The 18,673-nt window shown below is 43.1% G+C and overlaps 1 protein-coding gene across 2 annotated transcripts in view; it reads left to right on the forward strand.

Moving 5' to 3' along the window:
• Positions 1 to 18,673, forward strand: part of SH3YL1 (SH3 and SYLF domain containing 1) — a 117,646-nt gene that overhangs the window by 24,879 nt on the left and 74,094 nt on the right. For both annotated transcript variants that reach the window (XM_073674237.1, XM_073674238.1), the window contains exons 2-4: positions 10,679 to 10,789; positions 12,978 to 13,091; positions 13,173 to 13,237. In XM_073674237.1, coding sequence (XP_073530338.1) covers positions 10,679 to 10,789; positions 12,978 to 13,091; positions 13,173 to 13,237 — 290 coding nt within the window. The remainder of the gene's footprint in view (positions 1 to 10,678; positions 10,790 to 12,977; positions 13,092 to 13,172; positions 13,238 to 18,673) is intronic.

Consider the following 18,673-nt stretch of genomic DNA (forward strand, 5'->3'; position numbering starts at 1 on the left):
ATCCGTTTACCTGCTTGCAAGCCTGCGGTCCGACGGTCTGCCTTCCGACACCTGTCAGTCTGTCTATGGACCAGCCTGCCCGCTCGTCTGCTACCTGCGTGCTAGCCTACCTGGAGGCTCCGCCGTCACTTGCCGTGACCACCTGCCTGTCCAGAGACTCTTGCCTGCTCACCTGGGAGCGCTCACCTGTTACCTGCCTGCTAGCCTACCTGGAGGCTCTGCCGTCACTAGCCGTGACCACCTGCCTGTCCAGAGACTGTCCCTGTCACTTGCCGTGAGTACCCGTCCTTCTACCCAGAGACTGTCCCTGTCACTTGCCGTGAGTACCCGTCCTTCTACCCAGAGACTGTCCCTGTCACTTGCCGTGACTACCTGCCCTTCTACCCAGAGACTGTCCCTGTCACTTGCTGTGACTACCTGCCCTTCTACCCAGAGACTGTCCCTGTCACTTGCCGTGATTACCTGCCCTTCTACCCAGAGACTGTCCCTGTCACTTGCCGTGATTACCTGCCCGTCTTCCCTGGGAGCCACCCGCTTCCTTACAAGGACCGCCCCCTTGTATAGTTGCTCAGAGGTTCCGCCTCCCAGACCCGTTACAGAGGCTACTTTGAAGAACCTAGAATATAAGACATATTTTCAGTTGTTTCACACTTTTTTGTTAAGTATATAATTCCACATGTGTTAATTCATAGTTTTGATGCCTTCAGTGTGAATGTACAATTTTCATCATAGTCATGAAAATACAGAAAATCTTTAAATGAGAAGGTGTGTCCAAACTTTTGGTCTGTACTGTACGTGCTCAGATTTTTTTTCTCTCAGAACTAATGTGACCGTTCCCCCATTTATTACCTCAGAATTTTCTAGTAGGGTATATGTAAATGTGTTTAATATACCGGACAACCATTAGTGCTCCAGAGAAAATCAATCATGCTCATAATGCTGAGTGCCCACTGTGTTTTTCAATTCAGTGGAATTTCCGCAGCGAAGACGCTTGGTAATACGTGCCTTATGGTCCCCAATGATAATCCGCATGTGTTGTGCACATGCTGCGGAAATTTCCGCTGCGGATTATCATTGCGGAAAAATATTCAGCATGTTGTGCTGACGTTGGCGGTCGTGTGACCTGTCACATGACTAAATGATGTCATGAAAGGTCCTTTCACACCACCGCGAGCAGTGCAAGATACCGGACGCAGGGGAGAAAAGATCGGGAGGTGAGTATAACCTTTATTTTTTACCATTCTTATTCATTTTTTTTTTTAACTATTACTTGGTCACACTATATAAATCCATGCCGGTTGCATGGATTTATATAGTGTGACCAAGTTATCAAGCACTTTCCTAGTGATGCTAAAATCACTTGGAAAGCGCTTGGTAACCCGCATGTGGAAATGCAAGTGAAGAACGCTTCACAGCCGCTTGTCCCTGGTAGGAAAACGCATGTACAATCCGCATGTACAATCCGCATGTACAATCCGCATGTACAATCCGCATGTACAATCCGCATGTACAATCCGCATGTACAATCCGCATGCGGTTTTCCTGCCAGGGAGATGCGGAAAAAATATGCAGCATTTCTGCATCGTGGGCACTTAGCCTAAGAGTTTTGAAGGAAAAGTTTACATGCCATCCACAGACTTGGGTCACAGCCCCACTGTCAATATTTGGTCAGTATTCGGTCAGTATTTTTTCTGAGGAGTGGGAGCCAAAACCAGGTGAGGAACAATCAGAGAAAAGGTATAATAGAAACAAGTCACCAATTCTGCATTTATCATCCACTCCTGGTTTTGGCTCCCACTCCTGAGAAAAAATACTGACAGTGGGGCTGTGACTCAAGTCTGTGGATGGCATGTAAACTTTTCCTTCAAAACTCTTATGAGCATGCTTGATTTTTCTTTGGAGCACTATGTCTAATGGTGGTCCGGTATATTAAACACATTTACATATACCCTACTAGAAAATTCTGAGGTAATGTATGGGGGAACGGTCACATTAGTTCTGGGGAGAAAAAAAAATCTGAGCATGTAAGTCTGACTATATATTCGGTAATCAATGGAGAAAGCCGCGCATCTCAAATTATAGCAGCTCCGTTAAACTAAAGTTGTCTTAACCCTCATTTTCGGCAACACTGGCTAATCAACCCTGTAATGTACATAGGGTCTCCCCACTCATAATGGATGGAGAGAAGGATCGGGAATTCTGAATTTAAAATATTAACCCATTTATGCTCCTGAGAGTTTGACCCCTAACTGAGGTGTCTGGCAGTATCATTCAGGTGGTGCAATCGCATGGTACAACTGTTATGGCGCCAATTGCCAATCCACCCTCAGGATGTGTTGCCATGGCAGCCAGGGGCCTACTCAAAACCCCAGTCCATCATCTTCACCATCTACCGCAATACTGTAGTGGTCCAGCATAAAAAAATCAAGTGTTCAAATGCAGATTCGGGTCCCCTGTGACTAAAAAGTAAATTAAATTGTTTTAGAAATATTTAAAAAAATAATGAAAAATCTGAAAGTTAGAACATCTTCTCCCCCTTCCCAATTTAAAAATAAGACATATCACCCTGTCTATAAGAATCCTATGTAAATGACATTTTAAAATTAATCTGTAGTAAATGCCATACAGAAAATAAATTGAAGTTTCGGAATTAACTTTTCTTTTCTGATCACTGCCTCCCCCTAGGTTTGGTAATTACGGTAATGAGGGCGCTTTCACACTGCGTTCCAGCATTCGTTTGGTGGCCCCGTCGGGGCTTGCGTCCGAAATGCCCTGCAAAACGGGATTAGGACGTATGCACCGACAGGGTCATAGACTATAATGGTGACGACAGAGCAAACATGCGCTCTAACGTGCATCATTTTCGACATATATGCTTACTGGAGGCGGACACCCAGATGCAGTCTACTACGTCCGTGCGTCTGCTTCTAGGAGGCGTACACGCTCGAAAATGAGCTCCGGTTGGCTGTATCGCCATCATGATAGTCTATGGTCCCGTAGGTGCATATGTTCTAATCACGTTTTGCTGGGGGTTCAGACGTAAGCCCCGATGGGGCCACTGAACAAATGCCTAAACGCAATGTGAAAGCCTGCATACGGCTATGATGGGGGCAACAAACGCTTAAGGTTTGTGAGAGAAGGGAAGGAAAAATGTAAAGCCTAAATCCTGATGATGATGAATGGGTTAGGAGCTTGCAATTCCTTTTGCTTTATTTTCACCATGTTAATCTGAATATGTCATATTGCTGTCACCGTCCTTACACATCGCAGTATAAGAGGACATGGAGACATGCATATGTGACTGCAGGAAAAGGATCACAAGCCGACACCGCGGTAATTGAGATTTTCGTAGTAACCTATTTATAATCTCACAGTTGATAAAGGTCGTGCAACCTGAAAACCATCTGAGAACAGTGACCCATCTCCAGAATGAATAAGTCTAGATAAAATACAACTTTTTAATTCAGTAATAAAAAGTTTAAAATCTTTCAAAAATTGATCTCTATTCCCATATTTTTCTTATAAAGTCTTGTGTTCCTTTTAATTTTGAGGATGATTAAACTTTGCACAATTGTTTGAAACAAACTTCTATATGATCGTGTTTAAAGGTGGTTATCTCGGAAAGTTGACCTCTTTTCACATTGACAAAGCCACAGTGATCAGGTTCTCACATCCCCTAGAAATTGTCTTATTTGTGCCAGGGTACGCTTCTTCTGAAGTTGCCGCAGCATGAGAAATGTAGTTTTACATTAGACCATTGAATAAATGCTCAAGTCTACCAGCGCAAGAGCTGATGATTGCAAGCGATTCCCTCTGCAGGAGATCATAGATGGGGTCCCTTTGGAGAGACCACCTCCATGATCTCCATATGCTCTTAAAAGACTGGGTCCCATAGCTTTTGCCGCTATGCTCAGTGGCTCCGCCGTGGCTTCCGTCAGAACCCCTGCAAAACGAGATCTGGTTGCATGCGCCGATGCAGCCATTCACTATAATGATGCAGACGGAGTCAGTGCTCTGTCGTGCATCATTTTCGGAACGACGAGGCCACTAAAGTGGCAAACGCTATGTGAACCCAGCCTTGGGCAACCTTGTGCATAAAAAAAAAAAATCATGTCAAATGAGTTGTTCACCCTTTTTTTTTTTTTACTTAAATGTATTTGGGGCTAAAAATAATTTTTGCTATTTTTCAATTTAGCTGTCTTTTTCATTAAAAATCTTACACCATTTGCTGCCTATTGTCTCTGTATTCCACTTTGTATTGCTAGCTATCCATGGTATATATGGGATAACTTCCCCCATCACTGGGGTCCTACTACTGGAAGAAGAGCCCTGTGTGTTCGATCATGTGCGCTGCCGCTCCATTGATTCTTAGTGGACTGCCAGAGATCACCAAAGGTTGCATCCACCTGGTCTTTGGCATTCCCATAAGAATGAATAGAGTGGTAATGTGCATGGTCCACTAGGGCTCCAATGGAAACTGGATAACTTCCAGACTTGAGAATACCCCTTTAATCGAGCGTCCGTCATGGAGCTCGCTCTGACGGGCTGACAGGAGTTTATCATGGGGTCTGCCGCCTCCTGCTAGTGCATATACAGTTAGGTCCATATATATTTGGACAGAGACAACATTTTTCTAATTTTGGTTCTAGACATTACCACAATGAATTTTAAACAAAACGATTCAGATACAGTTGAAGTTCAGACTTTCAGCTTTCATTTGAGGGTATCCACATTAAAATTGGATGAAGGGTTTAGGAGTTTCAGCTCCTTAACATGTGCCACCCTGTTTTTAAAAGGACCAAAAGTAATTGAACAATTGACTCCAAGGCTATTTCATGGACAGGTGTGGGCAATCCCTTCGTTATGTCATTCTCAATTAAGCAGATAAAAGGCCTGGAGTTGATTTGAGGTATGGTGCTTGCATTTGGAAGGTTTTGCTGTGAATAGAGCTCTCCATGCAGGTGAAACAAGCCATCCTTAACCTGCAAAAACAGAAAAAACCCATCCGAGAAATTGCTACAATATTAGGAGTGGCAAAATCTACAGTTTGGTACATCCTGAGAAACAAAGAAAGCACTGGTGAACTCATCAATGCAAAAAGACCTGGGCGCCCACGGAAGACAACAGTGGTGGATGATCACAGAATTATCTCCATGGTGAAGAGAAACCCCTTCACAACAGCCAACCAAGTGAACAACACTCTCCAGGAGGTAGGCGTATCAATATCCAAATCTACCATAAAGAGAAGACTGCATGAAAGTAAATACAGAGGGTTCACTGCACAGTGCAAGCCACTCATAAGCATCAAGAATAAAAAGGCTAGACTGGACTTTGCTAAAAAACATCTAAAAAAGCCAGCACAGTTCTGGAAGAACATTCTTTGGACAAATGAAACCAAGATCAACCTCTACCAGAATGATGGAAAGAGAAAAGTATGGCGAAGGCGTGGTACAGCTCATGATCCAAAGCATACCACATGATCTGTAAAACACGGCGGAGGCAGTGTGATGGCTTGGGCATGCATGGCTGCCAGTGGCACTGGGTCACTAGTGCTTATTGATGATGTGATACAGGACAGAAGCAGCCGAATGAATTCTGATGTATTCAGAACCATACTGTGTGCTCAGATCCAGCCAAATGCAGCCAAACTGATTGGTCGTCATTTCATACTACAGATGGACAATGACCCAAAACATAAAGCCAAAGCAACCCAGGAGTTTATTAAAGCAAAGAAGTGGAATATTCTTGAATGGCCCAGTCAGTCACCTGATCTCAACCCAATTGAGCATGCATTTCACTTGTTAAAGACTAAACTTCAGACAGAAAGGCCCACAAACAAACAGCAGCTGAAAACCACCGCAGTGAAGGCCTGGCAGAGCATCAAAAAGGAGGAAACACAGCGTCTGGTGATGTCCATGAGTTCAAGACTTCAGGCAGTCATTGCCAACAAAGGGTTTTCATCCAAGTACTAGAAATGAACATTTTATTTACAATTATTTAATCTGTCCAATTACTTTTGGTCCCTTTAAAAACAGGGTGGCACATGTTAAGGAGCTGAAACTCCTAAGCCCTTCATCCAATTTTAATGTGGATACCCTCAAAGGAAAGCTGAAAGTCTGAATTTCAACTACATCTGAATTGTTTTGTTTAAAATTCATTGTGGTAATGTCTAGAACCAAAATTAGAAAAATGTTGTCTCTGTCCAAATATATATGGACCTAACTGTATAATCTGACTTGGTGTTGGTAATAAACAGACGGTCTTATCCACACTTGAACTATGGATGTGCTAACCTGATTCAGTAGAAATTGCTCATTTAAATATATCCTCAGCTGCTGCAGATCCACGGGTCACCGGACCAATTGCATATTGGGAAGGAAAATTTTGAGTTATTTTCCACGCTGCTGAAGATTGAAGAAAATACAGTGCCAAGAGATGATATACTTTGAAACGCGTCGAAATAAAAATCGCATTAATATCACACTTCTTCAGGAAGTAACCACATAAGCAAATCACATCAAAGTTTAATGCGCTAACCAGCACCTTCAACTTTGATGTGGTCAAAAATCTAGATGAGTCTATTTCTGAGCTCCTTTCCTCTGATTTATGACCACAGTAAAGTTGAATCTGCTGGTAAATAAAGGGCCAGTAAAAACCAAAGGATGCCACATTTTTTAATCAAACAAAATTGCAAAAATTATTTTTAGCGCCAAATACCGTACATGCATTTACATTAAAAAAAAAACTGTCCCTGCATGTGGTCAACCCCTTCCCGACATGTTTTTTTTTCACATTTTCGGTATTCCTTCCCTTCTTCCAAGTGCCATAACTTTACTTTTTTTTTTTTTCGCCCCCATAGCTGTATGAGGGCTTGTTTTTTTTGTGGGATGATCTGTAGTGTTGAATGACACCATTTTACTATTCAAACTCTGTCCCCTCTTTTTTACTTGTTACCAGCATTGCTCACATTTGGCCCAGGTAATATTAATTAGCAGGAGAATTAATTAGCATGAGGGGCTCCTGAGGCCATGTGGAAGTGAGTATTTTAGGTCATTTGCTGGTGGTGGCCATTGTTCCTGTGGGGTGAGGTGGGCAGGAGCCGTGGGGGCTCTGTCTTGCAGTATGAGTTCTGTGGGGTACTGGGTCACTCCCCCTGCTGGTGCAGTATTGCTTCAGTGGTGGTCAGTGTACCACGCCACACCTTTCAGGCTACGGACCCACTAATAGGTTTGCTGTGATGTGGCAGGGGGCTTCATATAGTCTGGCCAGAATTTTTAACCAAGAACCTTATGTTCAGTTTAATCTCTTGCATCTAGATATTATTCTTGCACAGGTTCCCTCTCCTGTCTGTGTCCGCCAGTGGTTCTGAGACATACCATATTTTTCGAATTATAAGATGCACTTCTTTCCCTCCAAATTTTGGAGGAAAATGGGGGACGTCTTATAATCTGAGGGTAGCTTACCTGGGGGGGGGTGGCCGGGCGGCGGTGGGGCAGGATCGCAGGAACCTGGGTCGCTGCTTCAGGCGGCGTCAGGAGTGGGGTGATGCTGCGTTACCTGGACATTCATTAGATCCCTCCAGCGTTCATTTTACCAAAGCCCACCGCAGGGAACTGAATGGTGAAAGCTCACCGGTGCCGACATGAGCTCCCAGGCACTGCACATCGCCCCACTCCTGCCGCAGTGACCCCGCTCCTCTGCCTTCCGGTAAGCTACCGTTAAAACAGACTATAAGATGCACCACCATTTTATTTCAATTTTTTTTTTTGCTATTTTCCACCCCAAAATTTAGGGTGCGTCTTATAGTCCACAAAATACTGCATAACGTTTTCATTTTTCAGTAGATTGAGCTGTGGCCTTTTTTGTGCTCTGAATTTTCATTTTTATTCCTACTATTTTGGCTAGATATGAAATCTTTATTGCTTCCTATTGCATGTTGTTGAAGCGATCGAGAAACCACAATTCTAAAGTCTATACATTTTGATTATTTGGCTGTTTGTTTTCTTTCAATAACGTCTTGCGCCTAGGAGTTCCTAACAAGAAAACTTTTTTAATGCATATTAAAAATGTATCCTCGTCAGGAACTTTGTTAACGACTGGTAACATTTTATAATTTACCCTATGGCTACGCACTTATAGAATTGGGTGCCATATTTTGTACTGCAGTTTGCCGATCATTGAGCCAGCAATATGTGTGTTAGTCACCATGCAAATCGTAAAGTATTGACGTACTTATCTTTATAAACCTCCAATTTAAACAGTTAGTCAATTTCTCTCTGATAGTCTCGTCTGCTGATTCACTGCCGCTCAATAGCTTCTTCTCATCTGCAGCCAATCCTGGAGGTAAGCGTTCCTCCCAGCAGAGTAGTCGCTAATCGCTGCATCCAGAGCCTATCAATTCAGCAAATCCTCTGGACAGATATTAGTTGTCTGTTGCCTTCTACCTGGTCTCCTTCGTGAGTCGGAGCTGAATGCCTAATGCACAATTATGGATATTTAGATTACATGATTAAATCCTGCTCACACCAGATGTAACTTATCGAAGAATAAATGCCTGCCATGTAGCTCATTGCGTCCATTTGTTACCTCCAAATTGGGATTAGGGGTAAAGTATCGATTGGATATTAAAGTCTAACTTCTGTTTTGTAATTTCTAAAATTGGAGACCACTTAATCAAATGCCTGAGTCTGCCATACGCCTCAGTGTCTTCTACCCACTACTCTACTAGTCTTCTACCCATCGGACAAGCTTCAATCCACTGGTAGACCTGGTCAATGATTCTTGCAAGTGCCACTTCTCTTACTTCCAGCAATCTGCTATTTTTGCAAAGGTGAAGCTGCAACCCAGGACATATTTACAGTTGGACCTTACTGTATTTAACAACCCAATAGGGTACATATTCCTAAGTGGAGAACCTCCTTTAATACAGGCACTCGGCATCAGAATGTAGTATGGGTTGCCAGTTCTGGTGCAAACCAAGTGTTGTCCCCTTGATGGCCCCTGTTATAAAGCGTTAGTGCTTGTGACAAAACAGCTTCTTATCTTAATCAGCCAGAGGTTTAGATTTGTTAAGCCAAGAGAAATACTTTATTGTGTTTGTTGACTTGTGAATGTATGTGTTTCTTTGGCTGGTCAAGAAGGACAGTGACTCGGTGCTTGGGAACAATGATGTTTGTTACTATGCTAATTGCTTATTCTACTAAACCTGCTAGTTTATTTACAAGAGCAGGGTGATTGTTTCAGCTAATGAGACCTGAGCTTCACCTTTCCCCCCGACCTGTGACTGATGACCTTAGCCACATATGTAAATATAAAAAGTATTTTCTATCCTGCTGCAAGGACAATCACAGCGACCTACTTCAGGACAGCAGATGGATAGCATGGCTCGATCCAGCGAGACACAGATTTGGATTCTACATGATTCCGGCCTAAGGGTATACGGCCCTGACTGGAAGGATACAGATCTGCTCCATTGACCATCAGAGAACGCATGGATACATTTGGGGAGACCAGGTTGGGATGATGAAGTCACCTGGCCCCATGGATATGTTGTTTGGGGTTGCCAGATGGGACCCTCCTGTCGCCTGGAACCCATGGAGATGTTCGGAGAAGCCAGATTGGGACCAGCCAGTCATCTGGCCCCATGGAAATTCTGAGGGGCCAGGGTGGGACCCTCAGGTCTCCTGGCCTCCTCAGGTCTCCTGGCCTTGTACCTTGATGGACTGTCTGCTTCCTAAGCTTGCTGCTATCTCCTCTCTGTGGGGGTCTGCAAAAAGCGGGGTGCCACTAGTTCAGGTAGTTGGCCTTGGAAGTCCCAAAGTTGCAGCTGTTCTGTTCTCAGCAGGCCAGCGGAAGGGAAAGACTGTGTAATGTTGTACCATCTTGGGTATTTGCTGGGACTGTTCTATATGTTCAATGTGTAGGAGTATGTTCACACACTGGCTATTTCACAGACAAAACCCAACAAAAAAAACAAAATGAGTAAACACCCTTAGTTAACACTATTTTGATCACAATAGTGTAAAAGCCATCCCACCGGGACAAGGTGTCCCCAATCGGGATGGTCCTATCTCTGCTCATAGTTGCACTCACCTGCAGATCCGGGGCACCCGGCCAGAAGTCCAGGGCATGTGCACTGGTCCAGATCTTTAGCATTAGCGACACCGCTACTACTTTTTTCTATTTCCTCTGAAATCTTGCACCTCTAAGAAATTAGTCTTTGGGGTAACCACCTCCCTCCCCCGACTAACACCACCAAACTACACCCTTGGTATACTGAAACGATTTTGCCGTGCAGCAGCAGGATCTGTCGTTACAGAGGCAAAAACTTGAATCATTGATATCTCGGCATTTAGGGAAATTGTGACAATAACATGTATAGGGGATCTTCCGAAATGTAAAAACAAAATGGTTTAATATCCCACAGTAAAGGTATAACTGGTTATTTTGTAGTGAAATCCTATCACATCTGGTAAATTCTGTCATGTCCTGAACTTTCCAAGTAAAAGGGAATTTGGCTTTGAGAAGTTTGTGGATGATTTGCTCAGTGACATGTGCCTGTACTCTCTGGAAAAAGGGAAACCTCAAAGTACCTCGTCCTGTTATCTTTTCAGTGAATGGCTAATGGCTTTAGTTCTGCTTTGTTGCTGTGTTAAATCCTTGTGTATTATATTCACAGTGAATAACCCAATCCCTTCCAACTTGAAGTCCGAAGCCAAAAAAGCTGCAAAAATTCTAAGAGAATTCACCGAGATCAGTTCCAGATCTGGACCAGATAAGATCATCCCAGGTACGAGCTGCACTTTTTCTTGTGAGACAATCTCCCTTCTTACTCATTCGCTCTACAGCCACTAGATATTATATTAATTGGAATCTGTTTAACTACAAACTTCTGCAAGTCTGAAGCAAATACACCAACCAGTGCAACACGACTAATGAGGAAAAGTGGGTAATTAAAGGGAATCGGTCACCTGGATTTTGCTGTGCCATCTGAGAGCAGCATATAATGTAAAGACAGAGACCCTGATTCCAGTGATGTGTCACTTATTGGGTTGCTATACTGTTTTCTCCACTGCAGATCTTGCAGTTCTCTGAATGCAGAGCACTGTATAATCTGGAATCATTACAGTGGGGTTACCCAGAGCTCATGAATATGGAGGACTACCTGGCAGCAGGCTTACTAGTCCTCTGCTGATAAAACATTTATTTATTTTATCACAACTAAAGCAAACAGCTTAGTAAGTGACACATCCATGTCTCTGTTTCTACATTGTGCTGCTACATTGGGTAACAAAAAACCTGGTGACAGATTCTCTTTTAAGGGCTTGCTCACACCGGCGAATAACACTGCAGAGTGCTATCCAATGTTTTATTGGATAGCACTCGACCCAATGTTACACTATGGAGCAGTGCTTAACTGCGATTTTTGGATGATTGGATCACATGTACCCATACAAGTCTATGGGTGCATGTGAAACCTCAGACTGCACTCAGATGGCATCTGAGTGCAATCCGACATATGCGGACTCCCACAATGGAGAAGATGGAGAAATTAAGTTCTCCCATCTTCTCCATATTGTGCTCCAATTCCATCATGCGAGAAAATTGAATGAAACTCTGTCAGAGTTTCAAACGCGAGTGTCAGTAGCATAATCAGCCAGATTCTCTCGCATGAGAACACATATGGCCGTGTGACCCAGGGATCGAAGGAATGTTTCATCAGAAAATTACCTATTGTTCATCAGGGTTTTATATTGAATGTTTTGGGTTTTTTTTTCCCCCAATTTTACTTGTCACAATCTATATTGTAGAAAAATAAATAAATAATGCAGTAATATTGCAATTTTCATACCATCCACTAGGAATAATATAAGGTTCACACATCCTGTTCTTTACAGATTTAATTTTTCAGCAGTCTCATTGTAATCTGGTCTGTGATGATAATCACTGATAACCCCTCTATATAAAGTAGATAACACAAGATCCACTATCCTCCATAGATTATGACCAGAGTTCATCTCCTCCACCTCTCTTTATGATGACCTTTGCCTGGATCAGAGCATGCCTATAAAATACTTCTATAGAAGTTAATAAGTCCGTCTATTCCTGGCGATGGCTCGTGTGGCTGCTGTAAAGCACATCTATAAATGCTGAGGGTAGATGGCAGCCGCCTTAATCATGTTCTATAATCAGATGATAAACAGGTTAGGAAAAAAATATATGTAATGCTATTTATTAAAAATACTATAGATGATATATTCACTTTAACTCCTTGAGATCTTCCATAAATGTTCATCCATTGCAACTTAACCACTTAGATGCCAATGGCATGTAAGTGATTAGATCCTGGCGCTTTCTCGCCCATTAGTTCCCTGCAGTGAGCTGATAAGCTGCTCCTGATGCCTTGGTGTGTACTTGTAGGTGAAACGCAGACGTCTGAATGAGGCCTTCATGGAAATCTCCTCTACTTATCAAATGTTTAATAAAAAAAAGTGCCTTGTCATACTGGCAAAGGTTCTCCATGACCTTCTAAGAAGGTCTAGTCTTCCTTCCTGTTCCCATATATTGGGACACAAATGAGGATATGTTCTAATTTTTAAATTATGTTCCTTGTCTCTTCAGAGAGGAAGAGAACTAGAACTCTAGTGCCACCTATAGGAAGTAGCAATCCTAAAAGTCACTATCTACTCTCTAACGAGCCTTGTCACATGACGAGGCTCGTTGGAGAGTGGATATTGACTTTTAGGATTGCTACTTCCTATAGGTGGCACTAGAGTTCTAGTTCTCTTCCTCTCTGAAGAGGCAATTTGCATATATCCCAGAGAAGCATTGCGGCTTAAAGTCTCCTCACCTTGACATGCTTAACATGTCACTCTCCGCAAGGTGAAACGTTATCCCTTGGATACCGATAAATTATGCTCAAATGCTTTTTTTTCTCACCTTTTTATTACTTTTATTGCATTCAATGTTCTTTGCAGCTCATGTCATTGCCAAAGCACAAGGCCTTGCTATTCTTTCTGTTATAAAAGCTGGCTTCTTGGTGACGGCTCGAGGAGGAAGTGGTATCGTACTCGCCCGCCTTCCAGATGGAAGTAAGTATTGCGCAGTCTTCTATCTTGTATCTTACCACTCCCTTGCACCTCCCTTGTAAGTCGTGCCTTTTCTGTCCTCAGGATGGTCTGCCCCGTCTGCCATCGGCATAGCTGGACTTGGTGGTGGATTTGAAATTGGAATTGAAGTAAGTGTTGCAGGCGTCACGTTTTAAGCTTTTCACGGGTGCAATTTTTTTTGCGTCAGTCTTACAATGACTTTTTTTTTATTGGATAGCGGTAGCCATTTGTATCTTTGGCTCGGTCTTATGGCTTCTGTTTACAATAGGAGATAAACCTTAATGAGCCATGAGTGAGAGGCTCATGTTGATGACAGACAGCAGAACAACCTTCAGCCTTTGGTCACCAAGTCCTCTTGACTGGCCTTATATACAGTCTTAAATATCTATTATTACTTTGTGGCAATTTAAAGGGGTTCTCCAAGAATGTAATAAAATGGACCTTTTCGAGTAATTCAAACAGCCGGTCCTTAGTCACATGACTGGATGGACTTCAGTCTGAGGAAACACAGCTCCTGAGACCTGTGTCTTAACTGTCAGAGGAGCTGTATTATAAGCACACATACCGGACTTCCTTGAGCTGAGACGTGTGTGACATCAGAAGAAATCTTCTCAGTTGACTGAGCAGAAAGATTTTTTTTTTTCTCCAGCTCCAGTCCTTTATTCATGAGCAGTCAGTTAGCCGAGAAGATTTATTTCTTCTCTTGCCACAGCCCTTCTCCAGCAGCTCTGATATGTATTTATGATACAGCTCTGTCATTTGAGACACAGATTCTGGGAGCTGTGTTTTCTTCAGACTTCAGCCCATCCTGACACGTGACTAGGACGGGCTTCCATTTGAATTACTTAACAGGAGGCCATTTAATTACATTATTGGAGAACGCCTTTTGTTCAGCTTTGTTTATGCAAAAATAGAATTAAAAACAAAATATTTAAAGTTTATATATGAACGTTATTTTTTTATTATAAATACGTAGAGGTGATTCTTTAACAATACCGTTAGAGAGACTTATGTAGAGTCCCCACTATTATTCCTCCCTGCAAGAAAGCGTTTAGCATATTCCGTGCAAGGCTGAGTTCACATGAGTGTATATCATGTGTATGTGAAGCGCAGTGCCCGGAGCGGTTGCAAGTCTCCCGACTTGATCCTACAGCCTCATGTGTCTACAAAGCAGTAAGTTTGGGTCGAGAGACCCGTGGTCAGTTAAAGCACCATTCCAGCATTTTTTATTATTTTTTTCAGTGCTAGAGTGGCAGTTTAAATGTAAGCCCCCGGCCCCTGTTCTTATACTCTCCTTCCGGAGGCTTCACCTTTTACTTTCACTCCGGTCCCATGGCGCCATCTTTTGCCTGTAACTTCTGACTGGCCAGAAGTCAGAAGTTACATTGCAAGAGCTCAATGCAAGTCTGATAGTCAGAATGAGGTTCTCATAAAGATGTATTGAAAATAGACCTCCGGCGCACTCTATGAAACACTGGCGCTGCTGACAGGTCACTTTTCGCCGGAGACAAAACGGAGCGACGATGGAAACTGATAAAGGCGGCAGGAAGGTGAGTATCAGACAGGGTGTAAGGGACATCTTATTTCTGAAGGCCGATTCTTTTGTGCTCCAGGAGATAAGCCGCTGTCTGTCATCCGCAAACACAGGAGATCTCCGCCAAACTGAATATTAATGCACATGACTGAATAAGGGGAGATTGATGTTGGCCGAACAATTGTTCCTCCATCAGCGATCTGATGTGGATGCTTTCACATTGCATTTCTGCATCTGTTCATTGGCCCCGTCGGAGTTTACGTCCGAACCTCCCACAAAACTGGGTTCGGACGTATGCGCTTACGGAGCCATAGACTGTAATGGTGATGGCAGAGTGAACATGCGCTGTGATGTGCACCATTTTTGGGAGTGTACACCTACAGTAGGCGCACACCTAGATGCAGTCTGCTACATATGCGTGTTCGCCTCCAGTAGGTTTACACTCCCAAAAATTATGCACGTCAGAGCGAATATTCACTCTACCATCACCATTACAGTCTATGGCCCCGTCACCGCATACGTCTGAACCCCGTTTTGGGGTGAAGTTCGGACTTCTGTCCTGACTGGACCCTCGAACGCAATGTGAAAGCACCCAGGGGCTTCAGACACCGTCTCATTAAACATGTAGCCTCCTTGGCCAATGCCTTTCCAATGAATGAGCTTTGTATGGATTTTTAATCTCTTGATTTTGCTGCCACAGGATCTGCTCAACACAAGGCCATTTTGTAAACTTTAGTACATGTGTGCATAGTATGTAAAGCATTATGCCCATTTTAGATGTGTATGGCAATTCCCAACTCTGGGATTCAGAATGGGGGTCCTCCAATCCCCCCTCCTTCCTGGGGAAGCAGCCGGTGGCCTCACATGTACATGGCATACCCTAGTCAATTCTATGGGGAGACATAAGGCAGCGGAGTTCTTCTTTCTTGGCTAACTCCTATAGCATTGAATGGAGAGCGGGGCACATGTGCTGCCACCCCGCATACATTCTCGGTCTAGATGCCGCAACCACCTCATCAGGGACCCAAATCTATTAAAAACTATCTACAATATATGTGTTTAAAAGGTTTATATATTTTTTTTTTTTCTCGCACGCAAATTCGGCGTTTCAGAACATTGACAATCAAATGGTTATATTGCTAATAATGACGTAGCCACATACCAGGCAATATAATGGTCCAGACGAAATAGAAAGCTCTTGTTCCCTGCTCCGGGACTCGCTGTACATTTTACTCTAAATTTTGGCAGACTGTCCTTTAGAATTGGATGAATCTCTGCCCTTGACATCACCTATGTGATAATGACCAGGTATCAGACATGGTGAAATAATGGAATATAATGACACAACCTTCCATTGTCGTAAGTTACGTTGTATAAAGAATAAGGACAAACACCAAGCACTGAATAGTGAGCGCTGACGCTGGCCTGCAGAAGGAATATCATTGATTGTTAAAGGGAATCTGTCAGCAGGTTTTTGCCATGTAATCTGCAGACAGCATGCTGTAGGGGTTAAAACACAGATTTTAGCAATGCCTCTTATCAAGCTCCTTAGTTTTGTTTGCTTGCAATCATTGTTTTAGCTCCAGGAGATTATCTCTGCTGGGTCACAGCAGCTTGTGCCTTCTGATCCCTCAACGCCCCCTGCTGTGATGAGTACATCACTGTATATAGACATTGTACATACAGAGCCTGGTGTGAGCGGGGTTAACTTCCTCAGCTCAGCTGTATGGCTAAATGTAAAAGCTCTGATTGTGTGAGAACGGCTGCACCCAGTAATCTAAGTGATGCGTCATTAGATTAAGCTTCTCTTTGCCTAAATCAAAAAAAGGTAGGGAAAACCTGCTGACAGATTCCCTTTAAGTTCAATGTTGTTCAATACAATTTTATTTTAAAGGGAATCTTTTACCAAGTTCTTGCTACCCCATCTGAGAGCAGTATAATGTAGGGCCAGAGACCCTGATTCCAATACGGTGTCATTTACTTGACTGCTTGCTGTAGTTTTTGTAACGTCACAGTTTTATCTGCTGCAGATATACCAGTTCCCTGAATATTGAGCTCTGTATCACCTACACCACCGATTGGCAGCTTTCCGCCTATGCACTGTGTACAGAGAATGCTGCCAATCTCTGGAAGAGGGGTTATATAGAGCTTATGAATATGAAGGACTACCTGGCAGCAGATTTACGAGTCCTTTAGTGATCATCTGCTGATAAAACAATGATTTCATCAAGACTACAGCAAGCAGCCCAGTAAGTGACACATCACTGGAATATGGATCTGTCTGTCTCTACATTATGCTGGTCTCAGATTAGGTGGTAAAAACCTGGTGGCAGCTTCCCTTTTAAGGGGTTGTCCATCTTAAAATAAATGAATAGACGACTACTTATGTACTAAAGTAACAATACTCTTCCTGTGCCTCCATTGTCCTTTTACATTGCAGCAGTGATTATGTCTTGGTTGCAGTGAGTGTCGAAGTTGACCGCGTCCAGTACAGGATGTTTCAATAAAAAGATGAAGTTTATTTTGCCGTTGGTAAAAATACAACAATTTGTCCTATTACAGGTCTTTATCAAGTACATACAATGGAGTGTAGGGGGGTTATATAGTGTGGTCCACATGCAAGCACCAATCACCATATTGAGAGAGATATATATATATATCAGTATAGACCAAAAGTTTGGACACACCTTCTCATTTAAAGATTTTTCTGTATTTTCATGACTATGAAAATTGTACATTCACACTGAAGGCATCAAAACTATGAATTAACACATGTGGAATTATATACTTAACAAAAAAGTGTGAAACAACTGAAAATATGTCTTATATTCTAGGTTCTTCAAAGTAGCCACCTTTTGCTTTGATGACTGCTTTGCACACTCTTGGCATTCTCTTGATGAGCTTCAAGAGGTAGTCACCGGAAATGGTCTTCCAACAATCTTGAAGGAGCTCCCAGAGATGCTTAGCACTTGTTGGCCCTGTTGCCTTCACTCTGCGGTCCAGCTCACCCCAAACCATCTCGATTGGGTTCAGGTCTGGTGACTGTGGAGGCCAGGTCATCTGGCATAGCACCCAAGCACTCTCCTTCTTGGTCAAATAGCCCTTACACAGCCTGGAGGTGTGTTTTGGGTCATTGTCCTGTTGAAAAATAAATGATGATCCAACTAAATGCAAACCGGATGGAATAGCATGCCACTGCAAGATGCTGTGGTAGCCATGCTTGTTCAGTATGCCTTCAATTTTGAATAAATCCCAAACAGTGTCACCAGCAAAGCACCCCCACACCATCACACCTCCTCCTCCTCCATTCTTCACGGTGGGAACCAGGCATGTAGAGTCCATCTGTTCACCTTTTCTGCGTCGCACAAAGACACGGTGGTTGGAACCAAAGATCTCAAATTTGGACTCATCAGACCAAAGCACAGATTTCCACTGGTCTAATGTCCATCCCTTGTGTTCTTTAGCCCAAACAAGGCTCTTCTGCTTGTTGCCTGTCCTTAGCAGTGGTTTCCTAGCAGCTATTTTACCATGAAGGCCTGCTGCACAAAGTCTCCTCTTAACAGTTGTTGAAGAGATGTGTCTGCTGCTAGAACTCTGTGTGGCATTGACCTGGTCTCTAATCGGAGCTGCTGTTAACCTGCGATTTCTGACGCTGGTGACTCGGATAAACTTATCCTCAGAAGCAGAGGTGACTCTTGGTCTTCCTTTCCTGGGGCGGTCCTCATGTGAGCCAGTTTCTTTGTAGCGCTTGATGGTTTTTGCAACTGCGCTTGGGGACACTTTCAAAGTTTGCCCAATTTTTCGGACTGACTGACCTTCATTTCTTAAAGTAATGATGGCCACTAGTTTTTCTTTACTTAGCTGCTTTTTTCTTGCCATGATACAAATTCTAACAGTCTATTCACTAGGACTAACAGCTGTGTATCCACCAGACTCCTGCATAACACAACTGATGGTCCCAACCCCATTTATGAGGCAAGAAATCCCACTTATTAAACCTGACAGGGCACACCTGTGAAGTGAAAACCAT

The sequence above is a fragment of the Phyllobates terribilis genome, unplaced genomic scaffold (assembly GCF_046119375.1).
Source record: "Phyllobates terribilis strain yellow unplaced genomic scaffold, ASM4611937v1 Scaffold_3__8_contigs__length_932513732, whole genome shotgun sequence".
NCBI classification, from domain to species: Eukaryota; Metazoa; Chordata; class Amphibia; order Anura; family Dendrobatidae; genus Phyllobates; species Phyllobates terribilis.